The sequence below is a fragment of the Coloeus monedula genome (assembly GCF_965178545.1).
Source record: "Coloeus monedula genome assembly, chromosome: 3".
Lineage (NCBI taxonomy): Eukaryota > Metazoa > Chordata > Aves > Passeriformes > Corvidae > Coloeus > Coloeus monedula.
Window position 1 is genome coordinate 116224431 of NC_138783.1, and position 18411 is coordinate 116242841.

Here is an 18411-nt window from a genome sequence, read left to right on the forward strand (position 1 = left end):
AAAAAAAAAAACACCATTACTTGCAACCAGTGTCATTATTATTATTTTTTTGGTTTGTTTGGCTTTTTTGTATTCTTCAACAGAACTGTGTCCCCTTCCTGGGTTTTTAGATGCCAGTAACAAAACTCATTTGGGAGCAGCAGTGTTGATCTTTTGGTTTATGAATGATGGCAAAGATATTGTCATCTACTTGGTACTGCCACGTACAAGGGTTAATGGCCAAGACAATCTCATTCCAAGTGAAAAATAGGAATTCTGAGTGCCCAAGTGGAGCACTGTTTGGTTCAGATGAGACACCTCAGATGAACCATCCTTCCCTCCACCAGGAATCTGCCATGCTTTGCTCTGGAAAGGGATGGAGGGAGGTTAAAAATGGAGGAGTGGAGCAAACAGACTTAGAGGGAGCACAGAATTCCAGCTTCTCCAGTGGTAGGTGAGGAATAAAGCTTAAGAAAGGCAAGCTGGCACTGTGTCAGATAAATACAATGCAGAAAGTGGATAAAAAGGGTTTTGTTGTGTTTTTTTAATGAATAAAAAGAGCTCTCTGTCCATTCCTTTTAAAAATCAGTACAACACAAGCTATAGAGATGTGTTAAGATGGTGGCTTTTTTCTGCCTGTATCCTTGGAATTTTAAAGGCAGGACATTTAATAGGATCACAAGTAAGGAAATTGTTGTAGGTCTTGGAGGTGATTGAGGAATAAAAAAGGTGGGATTGAGAAAACAAAGACAAATTCAGGAAATGTCTTGGCAGGTGCTGGTAGATTTACAAGAAGCAGATAAAAGAAGAAATGTAAAGTTTCATAGAAGAGAGTCGTTTGAAGACTTAGAACTTGGAATTGTTTTCTTCTCAGATTTGCTTCACTTGGTTGCACAAAAGGCTGCTTTGTTGCTGTGTGATAAACTTAAGGACTTGGGAATCAGCATTTTAAGTGAGTTTGTTTAGCAGCAGACTGCAGGAGAACAAAGCAGAGCTGTCTGGTTTTGCTGGATGATACCACAGAAATTAGTGCATTATGTTGATAAAGTTTTACAGAAGCCTACCTGAAAAACCAAACTTCAGCTGTCTTTTGAACTGATAAGTATTGAAATAGTTATAGCCCCAAAGGATTTTCTGCTAATAATAGCAGCAATGACAAGAACAGGAGGAGTATTTTTCCTTCATCAATGTCTCACTTTGCAGGGCTGATCCACATGGGAATAAACCATCCTCTGTTTCATTGTGTAGACCATACTCTGAAGGCCCAGCAGTAGTTTTGTATTATTGTTACTGGGAAAATATTCATATTTGAGTGCAACCAAACAAGTTTGTGCCAGGGAAGACTCAGCTTAGACATGAGGAAGAATTTCTTCACTGAAAAGGTTGTCAAACACTGGAAGGGGCTGCCCAGGGAGGTTTGGAGTGCCCATCCCTGGAGGTGTCCCAGGAAGGGCTGGAGGTGGCACTCAGTGCTCTGGGCTGGGGACAAGGTGGGCATCGGGCACAGCTGGGACTCTTGGAGGTCTTTTCCAACCTCAGGGATTCTGGGATTCTAAATTGACTCCTTGGAGACCTCTCTTGCTCAGATCTCCATGCAACTACATTTGGTTTGGAAATGACGGGTTGACAACTGCTCACCCAGCCTGGCTTTGGCTCCTGCCTAGAGATGGATATCAAAATTCCTATTTTTTTGCATTTTCTTCTTCCTTTACCTGTTCATTTGCTACCCACGGCATGAAGGAACTGAGATTCCCGTTATTTGTTAAATTGTTCCTATTTCTAATATATTTATGTAGTCTTTTCTAGTTAAGCCAATTGTAACTTTCATTTCTCTAATCATCTTTGGTGCTACTGAGGAACTAAACAGGACTGTATGGGGCAAAAATGCAATTTTAGCAAAAGTAGGGACTTTTAGACACTCTTTGATTCTTTCCACTGATCTGAGAAACAACAGTGGTCTTGCACATGGCTGATTCAAATCACTTGCTAATAATGCATCTATCAAATAGATTTTCATTTGTGATGACATTTCTTCTATTTTATTCTAGATGCAAAGAGTTTGGCTGAAATGCTTATGAGGTAAGAACAGATTTCATTTTATCATTTTTTGAGATTGTAAAATGTCTGTCAACTATAGCATCCCATTTAAGAATTGTTGGAGGGACAAATGGAGAAGTAAACTTTTTATTCCTAAACCCTTTTCCAAAACACACCATTTAAGATCTATGATGGTGAGACATGGGAGAAAGAAGACACTTTGTGGACAGTGTGAGGGGCTACAATGATAAAAAAACTGAGAACTTGTGTTAGTAGATTAAATCATAGAAGCTATGTAGGTCCATCTGGACATTTTTCCTACTCTGAAAAACATTTTCATAATATGTATCAAAGTAATTGCTCTTCAGAGACTGTCTGATTAAAGGCAATACATTTCTGGCTGTGAATGTCTCTAAACTTTGCAGCTCTGTTTATGTAATTCATTATTGTTAGCTGCTTATACCCAAAAGTATAAAAGAGCAGGTAAATCCATTTATTATTTTTCACTTCTGTTCCATCAGCTCAGCATTCAGAAATCTAATTCAGTTGTTGAATTGCATCATAATGACTATTCTGGCACCACAATTTTTTCAAAGATGGAAATTTCATATCCTCAATGTTTATTGTTTTGTCTAGGGAAAATATTGAACTTTAGAACTGCTGCATATATTTGAAACTGGGATCGCCAAGGGATTATTTTTGAGTTCAAATGGATTTTGGGTTGCTAGAAAATATTTTTTATATTCAAGCAACAAATTTGAGAATGTCACAGATATTTCACCACCTGAACCACACTCCAAACTTCCTCACCCCTGATAAACTTCGCTTCTGTTGTAAGAATATACTCAGCAAAGGCATGGTGACAGATGGGTTTGGTGTAAATTCAGCTCTATGCCATCATATCTGAATAAGCCCAGTGATGTTAACAGGACTGGTCATGCAGGCCAGGTCATCCCCTCCCTGTCTGCCCGTGGCAGCAAATTGTGGGATTTGTTAAATCCGCTTCAGGAACGTTTGCCCTGGTGGTTTCTGGTGCCACAGAAGACAGCACGGATTAGCACACGCAGCAATTCTGTTCCCTTAAGAAACCCAGCAGGGCCTGGCTGAAACCCCTGGATGGAGACATTCAGTCCCAGTGACAACCACTCAGAACCCCTCTGCAAAACTGGTAACGCTCTGCCCTAACCCTGGTTGGCTTCACAAGAGCCTTGTTGCCACTTCTGCAAGGCCATTTCAGAGTCCCACTCCTCTGACACTTGGAGAACCTCACCAATCTTCCAGCAGAAGTGCCCAGGTTTTACTCACCTTTTGCTTTGCTGATGGTGGCCTTCAAGTTAAGAAACTTTTGTCCTCCCTAAGTTTTGTACTCAGAGAACAGCCAGGTCTCCTCTCAGTCTTTAGTTCAGAGCTGTTTTTCAAGGTAACTCATCTGCCACCATTTCATTTGGCTTTTCCTTTCACCAGCATTGAACTATGATCATCAAGCCAGTTCCTCTCATATTCATCTCATTTGTTAACAAATAATCTTGGTTTTATTACATAGGCATATTTTATATTCCTTTTCTAAAAGTTTGAACAAAGGCAAATGACTGTTAAATCAGAACTTCAGAGGAAGTAGGGGATATAGGCTTACATTTGCAGACATGCCAGAGCTTGGAAATCTCATTTGTGACAAATCTGTGAAATAACTTCAACCCAAACCTGAGCTATCCACAATCACCAGATATCCCTGAAGATGTAGTATGTGAATAACCAAAGGATAATAAGCCCTCTCCAAAGCAACAGTCACATATTATAAAGCCCCTGATATTTTTTATCTTTTAGATTCCACCAAAATCTGCTAAGATAAAAATATCAAGAAAGGGGGTATTTGGGGAGAGGGCAGAAAAGATGATTCCCTGCCTGGTAGGAAGGTGTGAGGCCTGGAGAGGGCTTTGTGTATCTTTCCCTTTGAGGAGATTTTCATGAGTATGTGTAAAGCGGATTAAAAATGGAGCTTTGGCCTTTGCTTTGGAGTTGCTGGCTTTGGCTGTGTAAGTCGAATGTCTGTGGAGCAGGATAAGTCAGCAGTTTAATGGGAGCTGCACAACACTGTGTTGATACCTTAAACTCACAAATAAAAATCCCTGCTGCTGTATAAGCACAGCTTTTTAATGTTTCTTTTGGGTGAAGCATCAGTCCAGCCATGCTCTTTGTAACAGTTCACTGTGAATCAGTCTAGCAGTTCACTGGATTTTTAAATTTTGAACACAAGGTGAAGAATCTTTTATGCCCAAATATGCTGATTTAGTTTCCCATATGTTTTTACAACAAACTGTGGACTCTTTCAGAATGCCTTGTACAATGTACTTGCTCTGGAAAAGGCCCTTTTATCCACAGACTCGACATAAAAGCTGTACTCAGACCAAAAGACCACCTGCCCAAATACTTGTTTTAAATAGTGGCAAAGCAGAAGCTTTAGTAGAGTAAAAGAATATAGCAAAATACTGAGAGAGCTGGGATGCTCCAGGATGGAGAAATCTTTGGGGAGGTCTCATCGAGGAATTCCAGTACCTTAAAGGGCTTAGAAAAAGGAGAGGGACTTTCAATATGGGCAGCCAGTGACAGGACAAGGGACAAGGTTTTTAAACTGAAAGAGGGCAGGTTTAGATTAAATATCAGGAAGAAATTCTTTACTCAGAGAGCAGTGAGGCCCTGGAACAGGTTGCCCAGAGAAGTTGTGGATTCCCCATCCCTGGAAGTGTCTAAGGCCAGGCTGGACAGGGCTTGAAGCAACCTGGGATAGTGGGAGGTGTCCCTGCACATGGCAGGGGGTTGGAATGAGATGATCTTTAAGGTCTTTTCCAACCCAAGACATGATTCTGTGATTCTGTGGCTCAGTCTCCTGACAATTTGGAGCTCAGAGATTCTTTGAACCAGAGGGAATTAATTCTATTATACACAGAACCTTACAAGGTCTGATAAGTAAAGAAAAGCACATGCTTATGTTTGGGAATTTTATGTCTGTAAATATAGAAAAATAAAGACAGATACCTTTTATCCCTTTAAAGAATGAATCATTGGACCCCTCATCCACCACACCATTAAAATATCTTTTTGCCTGAATTTAGGTTAGAGAATACTTGGACACCAAACTTTAAAATTGAAACCTTAAAACACTTTGCCCTGTTTCCAAGCCCTAGAGGCACTTCATTGCTGTTGGCACTTTAGGTTTTTATAACTTGAAAGCGGAGCTGTTGTGGTCTGCAAAAAAGAATTCAAAATACCCTGAGCCAGAACGAGACAGCATCCTAATCAGCTACAAGCCTCCTGCTTCTGCCAGTTGCCTGTGCTGTGTTTGGACACCCCATGTCACTGTAGTGCTGCATGCAGGGGAATTAATTAGATCAGCAAGGAGGAGGAGAGACAACCCACAAACCAAGGAATGACTCTCAAGCACAGCAGGGAATATTCCTGAATATAGAGACGCCTGGGTTACAGTTCTGGCTTGAAGGAACTGTATTTTGCAAGAAGCTATCCATGGAGTCAAGATTGGGATTAGGAATTCTCTCTTGTCAGGTGAGCAGTAAAATTGCAAACTGGGAGAAACTCTCCTCCTGCTCCCTGTGGTGCAAACAGTGCTTCCTGTGTTGGTTGAGTACTTTCTAACAATGGAAATACAGAGCATTCATCCTGCTGAAGAGGCTCTAGCTCAGACTGGGATTCTGGGATCTGCATTCTCTGAGCAGGAGTCTGATTCCATCCCTTTGTCTCCTGCATCCCTAATGAGTGCAGAGGGCTGCAGTGATGCATTTGCCAGACTCAGTTAAGCACTGCACAGATTCTATATGTATCTGACTCTGTGTATCCTATAACTATTGGATTATTGAAAAAAAATCATTTTCCTACTTGAAACTGAAAGAGGGAAGGTTTAGATTAAATATTAAGAAATAATTCTTTACTCAGAGGGCAGTAAGGCATTGGAACAGGTGATCTTTCTTTGCTCTATGACCTTGGGCAAGCCCAGAGCAGTCCAACTTTCCAAGGGCCCATATTCAAGCATATTTGGCATGCAGATAAAATATGACTCTCTGATTCTCTTAACATTTCAGCAACTTGAGTGGCATCCACTCCGTGCAGAGACTTGGAGAACACCAGTGTGGAATTTATCTGCATTTGACAATACTAAATGTCTTTGAAAATTTCTGTGCTTGGTAAGACCCTGTGATGATTATTCTCCACTGATTATATATGGAGAAAAATCTGCAAGCCTTGGGAGGCTCTCCTGATACTTTGCTTCCATGATGATTGAATGATGATGAGGCACCAGTTGTGGCCTGTTGGAATGCATTTCAAATATCCATGTGTATGTGGTGGGAACAGCACCATCTAATCATCCAGGAGAAGACAGAGACATTAAATTTGGGAGGTATTAATGCTGGGGACCACGAGAGCAGGGAAAGCCAGGAGCTGAAAATCAGAGAGGTGCTCCCATGTGCCTTGTGGATCTCACCCTTGGATTTGGAGCAGAATCCCTGACCACATGGATAGAAAATTCCTCCAAAAAAGGACTCCAGGAGAATCTCCAAACCTGAGGCAATCAGGTCTTGCTGACATGGAGACACAGCAGGAAGTTAACACAAATTTCCTAGTGATGTGGGCTCATCACACGTGGATTAATCTCCTGCATCGAGGCCCACACTTATGGAGGAACTGAGCTTATCACTTTAACAGTTCTCTGCTGATTCCATTAACAGCAGTAATTCACTGCCAAAGCAGAATTAAACTGAGTGATCTGCAGCTATTTCACACTAGAAAATGAGCCTCCACTCGGATCTTACAGCTCTTTGAAGCCTGAGCACTTGGATCACACTACTGGCTGATTTGTCTCAACTCTCTTCAGCCTCCCTGCATGAAGTATTTGCAAATATTTCATTTCATCCAAAGAGTAATTACATCTAAAAGGGCAAAACGTTCCTGGGTTTTTCACACAATCTGAAGGTTTCTTGGTGCAAGCTCTGTGCTGGAAATGACTGTGGCACTCGGTTTTACTATCCATTTTCATTTGCTTTTGGTAGACAGCTCATTTAAGAAGTCATTTTCTGGTACACAAACTTAAAAATGAAGTTGTTTCAATTTGCATGATGATAGAATAATTGGTTTATATTCTTTTTTAGATTATTGCATCAATCAATTAGACATAATCCATGAATATAAACAAGATTTGCAATTTTTGTCTCGGAACATCAATGGGACTAAAGCCTTAATATATTTTATGCAATCTATTAATAGTCTGCCTAGTTATTAATTTGCTTTTTCATTTATCCGTCAAAGTGATATTTGCAACTTAGCTAATTAAAAATAGTGAAAAAATAAAAATACAATTAGAAATTACTCAAGGCATCATTTTCCTACCAACCTGTTTGATCAGCTGTGTGTTGCTTTACTCAGCTTCATGAATAATAAAAGAAAAGGTCCATCTTCCAAAGTGTTTTTATTAACTTCATTATGACAACACTTGAAGAAAGCAGTGGGAAATTTTCAGATTCCTACTGATAGAGGACAGACCCCATCCCTCCACACTGTGCATTCATCTAATAATGAATAAATAAATTAATACCATGCACTTGTTCTGAAGAGGGCAAAATCAAATGTCGGAGTGTTTTTTGCTGATTATGGTTGAACTGGGGCTTTTTTTGAGCTGGACAGATTGAAAACGAAGATGTTTGCAAATATCTGTTCCTTTAGGCTGAATGTTAACGTGTTCACTTCTCTTTTGTTTTCAGCAAGAACACCAGGACGTCAGACACACTTAATAAGCAGCAGCAAACACTGAGGATGCACATAGACATTCCCAGAGCACAGCTGCTGATTGAGGAGAGGGACACGATGGAGACCATTGGTAAAGCTGAGCTTTTTTTCCCTGGTTAATGTAACAGGCTCTTCTAGATGGAATCCCTTTACTCCACACCTTTTTCCCACTGCACACATCAAGAAAAAAGAGCTACAAAGTAATTTGAAAACTGAACTGGTTTTTTTTTTTTTCTCCCCTTTGAGTAATTTCCCACTAAAAGTAATCTCAGTATAGAATCTAAAATAATGCAGGACATTAGGAAAATGAAACTGTTGGAAAGAGTTTCTTGAAGAAAATATAATTGAGGACTGGCAGTTTTATGATTTCCATTCTGATTTCCCATTTGGCTCTGACTAGGCAGTTGGATCACTGACATTACTTGAAAGGAAAATGAAATTCTGAAACTGCACTCTCAGTATATGAAGATTTGCTACAGCCAACTTTTAAAACTTACATGTTGCATATTGTATCCACCTGTTCATAGCACATGGTATTTCAACATTTTGATCAGTTTTCAACTTCTGTGTATCCATGCAAAATTCAAATCTAAACTGTTTGATGCAACAGAAAACACGATTTCTCATGGGGCTGGCACTTAGCTGAGCTGTCACGAGAAATAGAAATATTTGGTGTTGAGTTTTTTCCCCAAATAATTTAAAGATGTCTGGAAACCCAAAATAGAAATGCAGCCTGATCTCATGGCTGAATGGGCACACACTGGAAAGACACTCCTGACTGACCTTGTTAGACTTCTAACTTTACTTTTTTTGGATAAAAATCTGTATAAAAGAAGGTGATAATGTAATAGCCTCCAGGGATGGTGTGGCCACAGAGGAAAGTCAGCAAGCTGAGAGCAGCATCTCTACACCTCCTGTCCATGCCCGTTCCAGGTTTGAAAAAGAGACCTACTCTTTACCTAAATTTTGACTTTTTAAAATCATTGTTTGAGCTTCCCAAAGTCTGCCCTTTGTGCCAGGCTTCATCCTAAAGACTACTTTAACTTTTGAGTAGCAGCTGCTGAGCAGTGGGAGGGTTACAGTGAAAATACTCCTCGAGGCTGCATGGCAGCAATGAGATCAGGGCCTTGGTAAGAGGCAGCTTTCCACCCAGAATAAGCAGGGATTTTGGCAATGTTTGATGGAGCTTGCTGCCAAGAGGCTTTATTCCCAACCTGAATAAGAGCTCATCTTTTGCCAGAGTGATTTGATTCCTAATGTTATTCTATTTATAGCCTTCTTTGGGTAAAAAATGTGAGTTATGTTATTGTGCAGAACTGTCCTCCCTAATGGTGTCTTGTCAAGTTTAAAAAAAAAAAAAAAATCCAAAACAAAAACCAGGAATGTTTAAAAGAAGTGGATCAACCTCTGCTGACTAGTAAATGCCCAGAGGTCCTACTGCTGCCAGTCCCCTTAGAACACGTACCAAACTATATAGCACAGCAGGAAATCCTTGAGGCTTTTATTGCAATTCTGAATGGATAAAAGACTGTAAAGAATGCAAAAGAAAGTCTGATAGCACACCAAATAGTTGTTCTACAAGCACAAAGGTAGTGAAAGATTTATCACTATGAAACCAGCTGTGATCAATGGGACAAGATTCCTCCTTGGAGCCAAAAAAAAAGATATGATACAGAGATCACAACTGAAAAAAAATAATTTAAAAAAAGGTAAGCAAGTGCTCTGTTGTACTGGTATCCTGTAATGATCAAGGTCTGTGTAGAAATTTGATGAGTATATCCTACCCCACAGGGAAGAAATAGAAGCAGAACCACACAGCAGTAAATATCAGTGCTCACCTTCTTCCTTCCCAAGGTCAGGCTTAATCTCACACCTTTATTTGAAGCTGCAAAAAAAGCCAGTCCTAGGTCAGGGTCATTGCCTCTGCAATATTCTGTCTCTGCAGAAAAAAGGGAGAGAGGGTTAGTTAGCAACACCCCCTAACGACCTCCTTTGGGGAAGATAGGGGTGGTTTCACTGAGGACACTGCTAATCACGTTAATAAAAAGAAATAAATGGAATATGTTGTTGAAGAGCTCATCTGAGCTCTCTGAAAGTGAAGATGGCAGTGCTCAAAGGATGGGGATGAAGGAACTAGGACCAAAAATGATTATACACAAATCAGCTTTTCAGGAGGATGTTTAACAGTCTGCCTCAGTTGCACATCTCTAAGGTGAAATCACCAGGAAAAATGAAAGTTATTCTTTAGTTTTATATGGGCTTTGAGTTTAAACCCAGAGGCTCCTTCCCTTCAAAGCCACCTCAGCCCTGCAGAGAGCAGGCAGCTGCCTCTGCCCGTGGTGGCACTGGGCTGTGAGTGCCTGGGGACTCACACCAAAGCTCTAATGAAGGCAAAGCCAACACTCTGTACTCATTAGCTGATTATTTTTCCACTTACAGATGACAGATCAACGGTTCTGCTCACTGATGCTGACTTTGGAGAGACATCCAAGCAGAAGTCCCTGACTGTCACCCACACGGTCCATTACCAGTCAGTGTCACAAGCCACAGGGCCACTGGTGGATGTCTCTGATGCCCGGCCAGGAACAAGTAAGCACGTCAGAAAATAAGTTTTTATCTGGAGAGGAGAAAGCTATAACAAAATAAATACTCTGCTCCTGCATTTGCATCCTCATCCTTCTGTCTGAGAGTGGAGAGAAATCTATTTAGGTCAGCAGAGGACATTTCTTAAACTATTGCACTTAAGTGATTCAATATGGGGGAAATTGCATATGCATCTGAAATGGAGGTGTAATTTGAAATAATTCATACCTGGCCTTCATTAAACACACTGCATGCTAGATTTTAATTTCCAGAATTTATTGGGTAAATTACCTTAATGGCTTTTAGTGTCTAATATACTTTTTTTTCCTCTGTGATCAATCTTTATTGTATTTCAAAAACAACATTCCTCCCTACCTCTCCATCAGGCAAAAAAAAAAAGCAATTCTCATTATTACTTTTTCTGAAGAAGTTATATTTCTGGCTTTAGTTATTATGGTAAATTACTTTTCCCGGATATATTCATGCCAAATTATTCTTCAAGTGATTAAAATACTATCATAAATTAATATACTGATGCAAGCCATTCTTCTCATTCCTCTCATGAATATGTTCCATATCTGTGTAAATGGGGAAAAATTAAAAAAAAATACTAGCTTGAATGATTACTTATGAGTTAGAAATGTTACCAAAGTGTAGTTCATTGCAGTGTGCAATTTTTGAAAACTCTTGGGATTACTTCTATGCCCTGACCATTTCAGAATTTAATTGTTGATTTTGGTGAACATAAATGCTGAAAGCTCAGTTGCTAGGACACAGATTATTTGAAAAACCCATTTTCAGTCCAGTCTTTACAAATAATAGGTGTTGTAGCCCTGGCCCTGGTGCTTTTTTTGTTCATTCAGCTTTTTCAGGTCATTCCTCGAGGACTAGATTTTCTAATAAGGAGAGAGGCATCATGCCAAACCCTCTTGCCTGTGTCATACCACAGAAGTTTATGGCACCTTGCTTACTAATGGCTTTTTGTGTGCAGTTCTGTGCTTCATTCCTCTGCAGCCAGGGAGAGAATTCCTTCAAATCAAATGTGGATTTAACTCATGTGTAAGAATATGATCTGTGTCCAGCCCTGCTTTGGAAATAAAAATCCACCATCGCTTTTATTAAGCAGTACAGATCTGATAGCAGCAGTGTACAGGGCTGGGTCAAAGACTTCCAGGTAATGTTCTCTGGATTTAAGACACTAATCCAGCTCTGCTGCAGGCTGGGTGATGGGATTTTGTCTAGAGCCACCACTTCTGCTGTGAAGAGGAGAGTAGAACCCAGCTGGGTGGCTTGGAGGTTATGGACCCTCCTGTCTAAGCCCACTCACATTCACTGAGCGACAAATACTCCTTTACAGCATTTTTTGAGTTGTTCTCTTGTCCTTATTTATCTGTTTATGAATGAGATCCTCTGTGAACCTTTGCCTTGCTGACCTCAGCTCTCTCCAGTTACGTTTGACAGCAGAGCTGGCATAACCAGAGCACCAGCTGTGTTTCCATCCCACTGCCAGCTCTGGAGTTGCTGTGCCTGTGCTGCACAGCCCCTTAGAGAGGCACAGCTGGAGCAGAGCTCCTGCTCATCAGGACAAGGACTGAGCTCTGTGTGCTGACAGAGGCTCTCCTGACTCGTTCCCATTGCTGGCAAGATCCTTCGGGGTCACAGGATCAGAGTTGGAGGTCCAGAGGGACGTCTGGGCACTGGTTAGTCCTGCCCCTCTGCTTAAAGGGCTGGTTGCTCAGGAACACCCCCAGATGACTTCTGAATGTCCCTAAGGATGGGGACTCCACCACCTCTGTGGGCAGCCTGTGCCCCTGCTCAGCCTCCCTCACATCAGAGTTTCCTGATGTTCAGGGGAAAGCTCTCAAGTTTCTCCTTGTGCACCACAGAGAAAAACTTGGCTCTTGCCCTCTTGCCCTTCAGGTATTTCTGAGGGCATCCCCCCAAACCTTCTCTTCTCCAGACCAGACAGCCCCAGCACTGTGCCAAGAGCTGTTCCCACCAGCACTTTCCTTCTGTTCTCCATGCTTCCCCTTGAAGGAGGCTCACTCCTGGCCACACCACAGCCACGTGCCACATTCCCAAGGGGTGGTTTGCACCACACCGAGCACGGATTTGGATGTTGTCCATGTGAGGCAGCTCTGTGCTGCACTACCAGGAGGATCAATTATCAATGGCACCGGGCTCTAATTTTTCCACTGCTGTAGGGAAAAAAATGGAGAAGGATCAGATCATTATTTATAAATAAATGCCTTGTTTCTTTGAAGGAGCAGAATACAAATTCTCACTGGGAATGCCTAGGCAGAAGCAGTGCTCAGAGTCATTATCTGGGTATTGCTTTTTCTTTCAATTTCTTCTGCTAAAGTCTCTTACCTCAAAGACTGACAACTTCACCATTTGAATGTCAAAGAACATTTTGAATAGATTTGAATTTTTCATTTCTAATGCCCTTTCTATTGTTAGTGATATCCTTTCAGAAGCTTTGAAGAGAAATCCTTCAGTGCTGATGTAGTCACTCACAGTTTGCCACATAATGATTTCTTCTCTTGCACTTGCTTTGTTAGACTCACTTTTAGGGAAGAATGCTTTATTAATAAGTTCAAGGAGGCAATTTTGGCACACAGTTTGCTTTTACAAACTTGGTCACTACATTATCCCTACGTTAATTTAACAAGTAGAACATTGCTGACCTTAAACCAGTAGCAGATGATTTTTGGCGTTTAAGAAATTGTATTAATTTACTAATTGTTTCAAAGCAGTCAAATCTTTATGAACCTGTTCCTACTGAAACTCCGATGGCACTACTACTTATGTCTTATTAGCTTATGTTTTATGTCTTGGCCTTGTGTTAAAATTGGGAATATGTAGCTGATCAATATTGTAATATAGTAACAGTATGTCCAGAATAGGGAATTATAGACCCACATTTCTGAGCTCATCTATTTAAAAACTGAGAGCAGATGCCTGCTGCAGGGTGTTTCTGAGGGCACATCTATGCTGATAATTTACCTTGCACTTCACTTGAGGTGTGGTGTGAAATCCCTGACCAAATCTACTTGCCTTATGCTCTTTCAGTTCTCAGGGTGGTTTTGGTACTGGAGAACTGCTTGTCTTGGAGTAAAGGGATAATGAATGTGTCAATGGAAGAGTGATGGGGCCTTCAGCTCTTCAGTTCCACCCTTGATAAAATGTCGAGTTTCATTAGAAAGAGAGTAGTTCTAGAGAAGCATCAGCGGTTTGGTAATGATCAGCATTAACACTGTTCATTTTTTTCCCCCAAAAAGAATGTCTTGAGTTTGGGTCTTTTTAACCAAGATGATTTCAGTGGCCATCCCCTTCTGGAAGGGGGAAGTGAAGGGCCAGGCACTGATGTCTCTGGTGACCCGAGGAAATGGCTGGATCTGTGTCAGGGAAGGGTTAGGCTGGATATCAGGAAAAGGTTCTTCACCCAGAGGTGGCTGGATAAATGGTCGAGGCCCCAAGGCTGCCAGAACTCCTTGAGTGTTTGGACAACGCTCTCAGGGATGCACAGGGTGGGGTTGTTGGGGTGTCTGTTCAGGGCCAGGGGTTGGACTGAATGATCCCTGTAGGTCCCTTCAAGCTCAGGACATTCTAGGGCTCTGTGATTCTGACAGGCTGGTTTCCTTCCCAATCCCTCCCTGCAATCCCTCGCAGATCCCACCACGAGGAGGAGTGCCAAAACCGGACCCACCGCGCGCAACCGCTACGCGAGCCAGTGGACCCTCAACAGACCCCACCCCACCATATCAGCTCACACCCTCACCACAGACTGGAGGCTCCCCACCCCCAGGCCAGCAGGCTCAGTGGACAAGGAAAGTGACAGCTACAGCGTCAGCCCCTCGCAGGACACAGGTATGGACAGGGCTCCCCGCAGGGAAAACGGGACAGCAGCAGCTGCAGGAACCTTCCTGGTCCTGGGTGTGCCTTGTTTGGAGCTCGGGTGTCATTATTCTTCTCTTGCCAGGGTGGTTTTTTCTGTAGGTTATTTATGAGGGATGCCACAAATGCTTGTAGAGATAATGATAACAAATATTGTGCTTCTGGTTCCTCATTCCACACACATCCTTTGAAAGATGTCCTTCCTTTAAAAGACAAGGTGATAAATTTTCCTGTAGCTTCCCCAACCAAAAAGCAAAAGTAGGAGAATTTGACTAAAAGTAGGAATGGACAGTATTAGTAACCAGAATATCCCTGAGTCATATATGGAATGATTTTAGGATTTGAACAACATTCAGGTAAGTATTTTTATTTTCCCATTCATTTAATATGTTCATTTTAAGTGGAGGGAAAAAACCAAAAAAGAGGGAAAACTCTGGAATTAGAGTCCAAGTAAAAATCCATTCATAGCACTGAGTCCTGCAGCAGCTGGCCAGGATTTTCCTGAGAAACAGCTTGGGGTTTATTCCTCTAGAGGACAAGTGGGGAGACACTGAATACATATTCTGCCTGCAGTCCTCATCTCTTCTTGATGCCTTCACATCATAAATACAACTGTAACTTGCTTTCTCCACTGTCCTACACTGAAAAAGCAACAAAAAAGGCAAATAAATGAGTAAATGATTAAGTAGAAGAACAGTCATGAAGGAAATCTAATAAAGATTAAATGAGAAGAAAGGTAAAATATTTCCCAAAGGGAAGTCTGACCAAAGTGAATTCAGGCTTGCTCTGGCTTCCTCAGAAGGAATTGCCTGCTGTCTGTCCTGATTTTAGGAGAAAGGTGTTCATGTTAGAGCTACAAAGCAGTGGGTGTGACTGGCCTTCCACCATGAAAACCAGTATGACTGGTTTTGTTCTCTGTATAGGAACAAGTATCTGACTTCACTTAGATTTAGGAATTTACAGCCTGGAGTTCTCATTGTTTCATAATTCACCCTCTTAAACTCATAGACCCCGATGTTCTCTCCATAAGGTAATGGCAGTCAATAGATACCTCCAGCCAGCTGACAACCTTCGGGTAGAATTATCATAAATTTTTAAGATTAATAGATATACAGATCAAAATATAAATTACAAATCTCCTCTCAGAAACCCTTTCTGTAGACACTCCAGATTTCAGGTGCATTTGGATATGCTCCAACCTGTTGCCACCCAAGGATATTTTCCAGTGAGTGTGGCAATAGGCAGAAATTAAATTTGCTGTGTGGTTTAGTACACAAACTACTTAAAATTATGTAAACACACTTCATAATTTATATTTTAACAAGCCTACTTTTCTACTCTGTGTCTACCTTTGAGCTCATGGTGATTTATGTAAGGGATAGCAAGCTTTAGATCATGCTTAGGAAAGGTTTTCTTGTGCCAAAAAAGCAGCTCTATTACACCACTTGGTTTCTGGGAAAAGAGTAGAGTCCATTTAATTTAAGTGCTTCAGAAGTTTAAAACTTTCAAATAAACATACGTAGCCAAATTATGTGTTCAAGAATCAATTGAGCTAATGTGCACATTTGATCACTTCTCCAATCTGGAATTCAGATTTCTGGAGCTGGTTGATGCAGTTGATATTTGGCAGAGTTTAGCACTTATCAAAACCATTCCAGGCTTACAGAGCAGCAGCTTTTGAGCTTAGGAGAAATGCCTGGCAGCAGTTCATACCTGTGACCAAGTTCAAATGTTCTAACTAGAGGCCATTAGAAATTTCCTGATCAATCTATATTTGTGAAGTTCAAGAAGTTTCATAAAGTTCACTCTGGGCTTGGATAAACTTTTATCAAATCTAAAGGACATGTCCAAGCAGATTGGTCTGGGAATATTCTCCCTCTTGGCATGGGATATGGGAAGCTGCAGGTCCTGATCTTCATGGACCAAGCTGTGACCTTTGCATGACCATGATATTCACATGCACTGCTCTATGGCACTGGTCAACTGCTGCCTCCTGGCAGCTTCCAGTTGATCAGAAATTTGGAAAGACATCACAGTGGTCTGATTTACAAATCAAATGTGAAAAGGAGATTGATATTTCCTGTGGGTGGAAAGAAAAGAAAAAAAAAAGAAAAATCAAAAGAAACCCTGTTAGGTTCTGGTCAGCTCAAAATCTTAAGCAAGTTACAGCATATTGCAGAAGTACTTGTCATTTTAAATAATGGATGGCCATATTTACAAGTGACAGGAGTACTGTTCTTCGTGCACAATGAAAACTGGTGCAGGGGTGCAGGCACGCAATAAAAAAGATAAAGATTTGCAATAACGACACACACTTGCCTTTGGCTGCTAAAATGAGGTCCATTTTTATGAATTAGCTATTACACTGTGCCTGTTTATTGAACATCACCAACAATGTCTGAAATTGCACAGATCTTGTGATAAAACATGACTTTTGCCCACGGAACTTTTAAAAGTCCTCTGCTCTTCCAGCCCACTGGAGTAGAAACACTGTGGGTGCAAAAGCCCAGCAGTTCCATCCCTGCAGAAATGAGTCCTGCATTTCCAGAGTGCTTTTTAATGTATCAGTAGCCATTTACATCTTCAATAATAGTGTTGTTTAAGAAATATTGATATTCTCAGAAGCTCATCAGCAGAAAAGAACAGCTTGTAGGTCGTAATAACCTGTGTGTCAAATATGAATTCCATTAGCCTCAGCAGCACTGAAAAAAGGCACCTGAATGACTGCAGGCTGTAGTTGCCAAATATTGCTTTCTTAAGACCTTTGTTCCAAATGAAATGAGTTAGTGTTTTACCTGGTGTCTAGAGAGACAATATCTGAGAGCTACTGCCTTTCTATTTGACCTTTGTTCTCAGGACTGTCCAAAAAAAAAAAAAAAAAAAAAAAAAGTATGATGGAAACAGGACAAAAAGACTGTCCTTTCTCACCTGTACATAACCCCAGTGAAATATTTCTGAGATGCATTAAAAAGACAATGTAAAGAAGATGTTTCTTACTTTGCTAAATCTGGTTTGTGGGTTTGAAACCTTTTGAAGGCATTTAAGATTTAGAGAAATGTTTGGGGTTTTTTTAAAGTGGCATTTTTCATGTAGTAAAGGTTATTTTTTATAAAAGAAACATGAATTTAATGCTAAGGCACCTAATGCTGCTCACAGGATAAGACTTCACTTTAGATTATCAGTAATTGTTGAGTTCCTGACTAAACTAACCCTTGTGCAGGCATTTACAGCGAAGCAGATTCACTTAAATCACCTTGATAATTTCAAGGGCTCTCTGCTTTACTCTGAAATACTATGCTCATGGCTTTCCTCCCAAAAACAACTGTGCAGATGTTTTCTCTCTCCCCTCGTTCCCATTCCCATGGCTTAGATCGAGCGAGGAGCAGCATGGTCTCCACAGAAAGTGCCTCCTCTACGTACGAAGAGCTGGCGAGGGCCTACGAGCACGCCAAGATGGAAGAGCAGCTGAGGCACGCCAAGTTCACCATCACAGAATGCTTCATATCAGACACCTCCTCGGAGCAGCTCACGGCAGGGACCAACGACTACACGGACAGCCTCACCTCGAGCACGCCGTCCGAGTCGGGCATCTGCAGGTTCACCGCGTCCCCCCCCAAGCCTCAGGACGGAGGGAGGGTGATGAACATGGCAGTTCCCAAGGCACATCGGCCAGGTGAGGCAGCAGAAGGAAGGTGGTGGTCACTCTGGGGAGGGTTTCACCCCACACACCGAGGCTGGGAAGCAGGAGAGGGTAGATCACAATATCTCCTGGAACTACTCACAGAGATAACTGGGGTTTGTTCCGGTTAATAGAATGTGTGAGCATATTCTCCCATGTATAGAAGGTACGGGAATTTAGGAGCAGAAAAGAGGCTGGCTGAGCCATTAAATCCACTCCTCACACTTGCAGCCATCAGGCAATTGACCCTTCTGGGATAAATAAGACCATATGTGGGTGCATCTGCCCATCTCCAGCTCAAACCAGTCTCTAATAAAATGTCTCACTGCTGTGCTTCGTGCTTGGGAGCGAAAGTTCGCTCTCAGTAACTGCTCATAAAGACAGATTGCAGGAGATGTGCTTGTCCCTTCTGCCTTGTGGCTTGTTAGACATGGAACAACCCTTTG

General features: G+C 41.5%; 1 protein-coding gene across 1 annotated transcript in view; it reads left to right on the forward strand.

Annotated features, from left to right (window-relative positions):
* Positions 1 to 18411, forward strand: part of DSCAM (DS cell adhesion molecule) — a gene marked incomplete at both ends in the record, with an annotated part of 439009 nt that overhangs the window by 403577 nt on the left and 17021 nt on the right. Inside the window, 5 exons of the mRNA XM_082279051.1 lie at positions 2028 to 2058; positions 7782 to 7897; positions 10246 to 10395; positions 14062 to 14259; positions 17657 to 17959. Coding sequence (XP_082135177.1) covers positions 2028 to 2058; positions 7782 to 7897; positions 10246 to 10395; positions 14062 to 14259; positions 17657 to 17959 — 798 coding nt within the window. The remainder of the gene's footprint in view (positions 1 to 2027; positions 2059 to 7781; positions 7898 to 10245; positions 10396 to 14061; positions 14260 to 17656; positions 17960 to 18411) is intronic.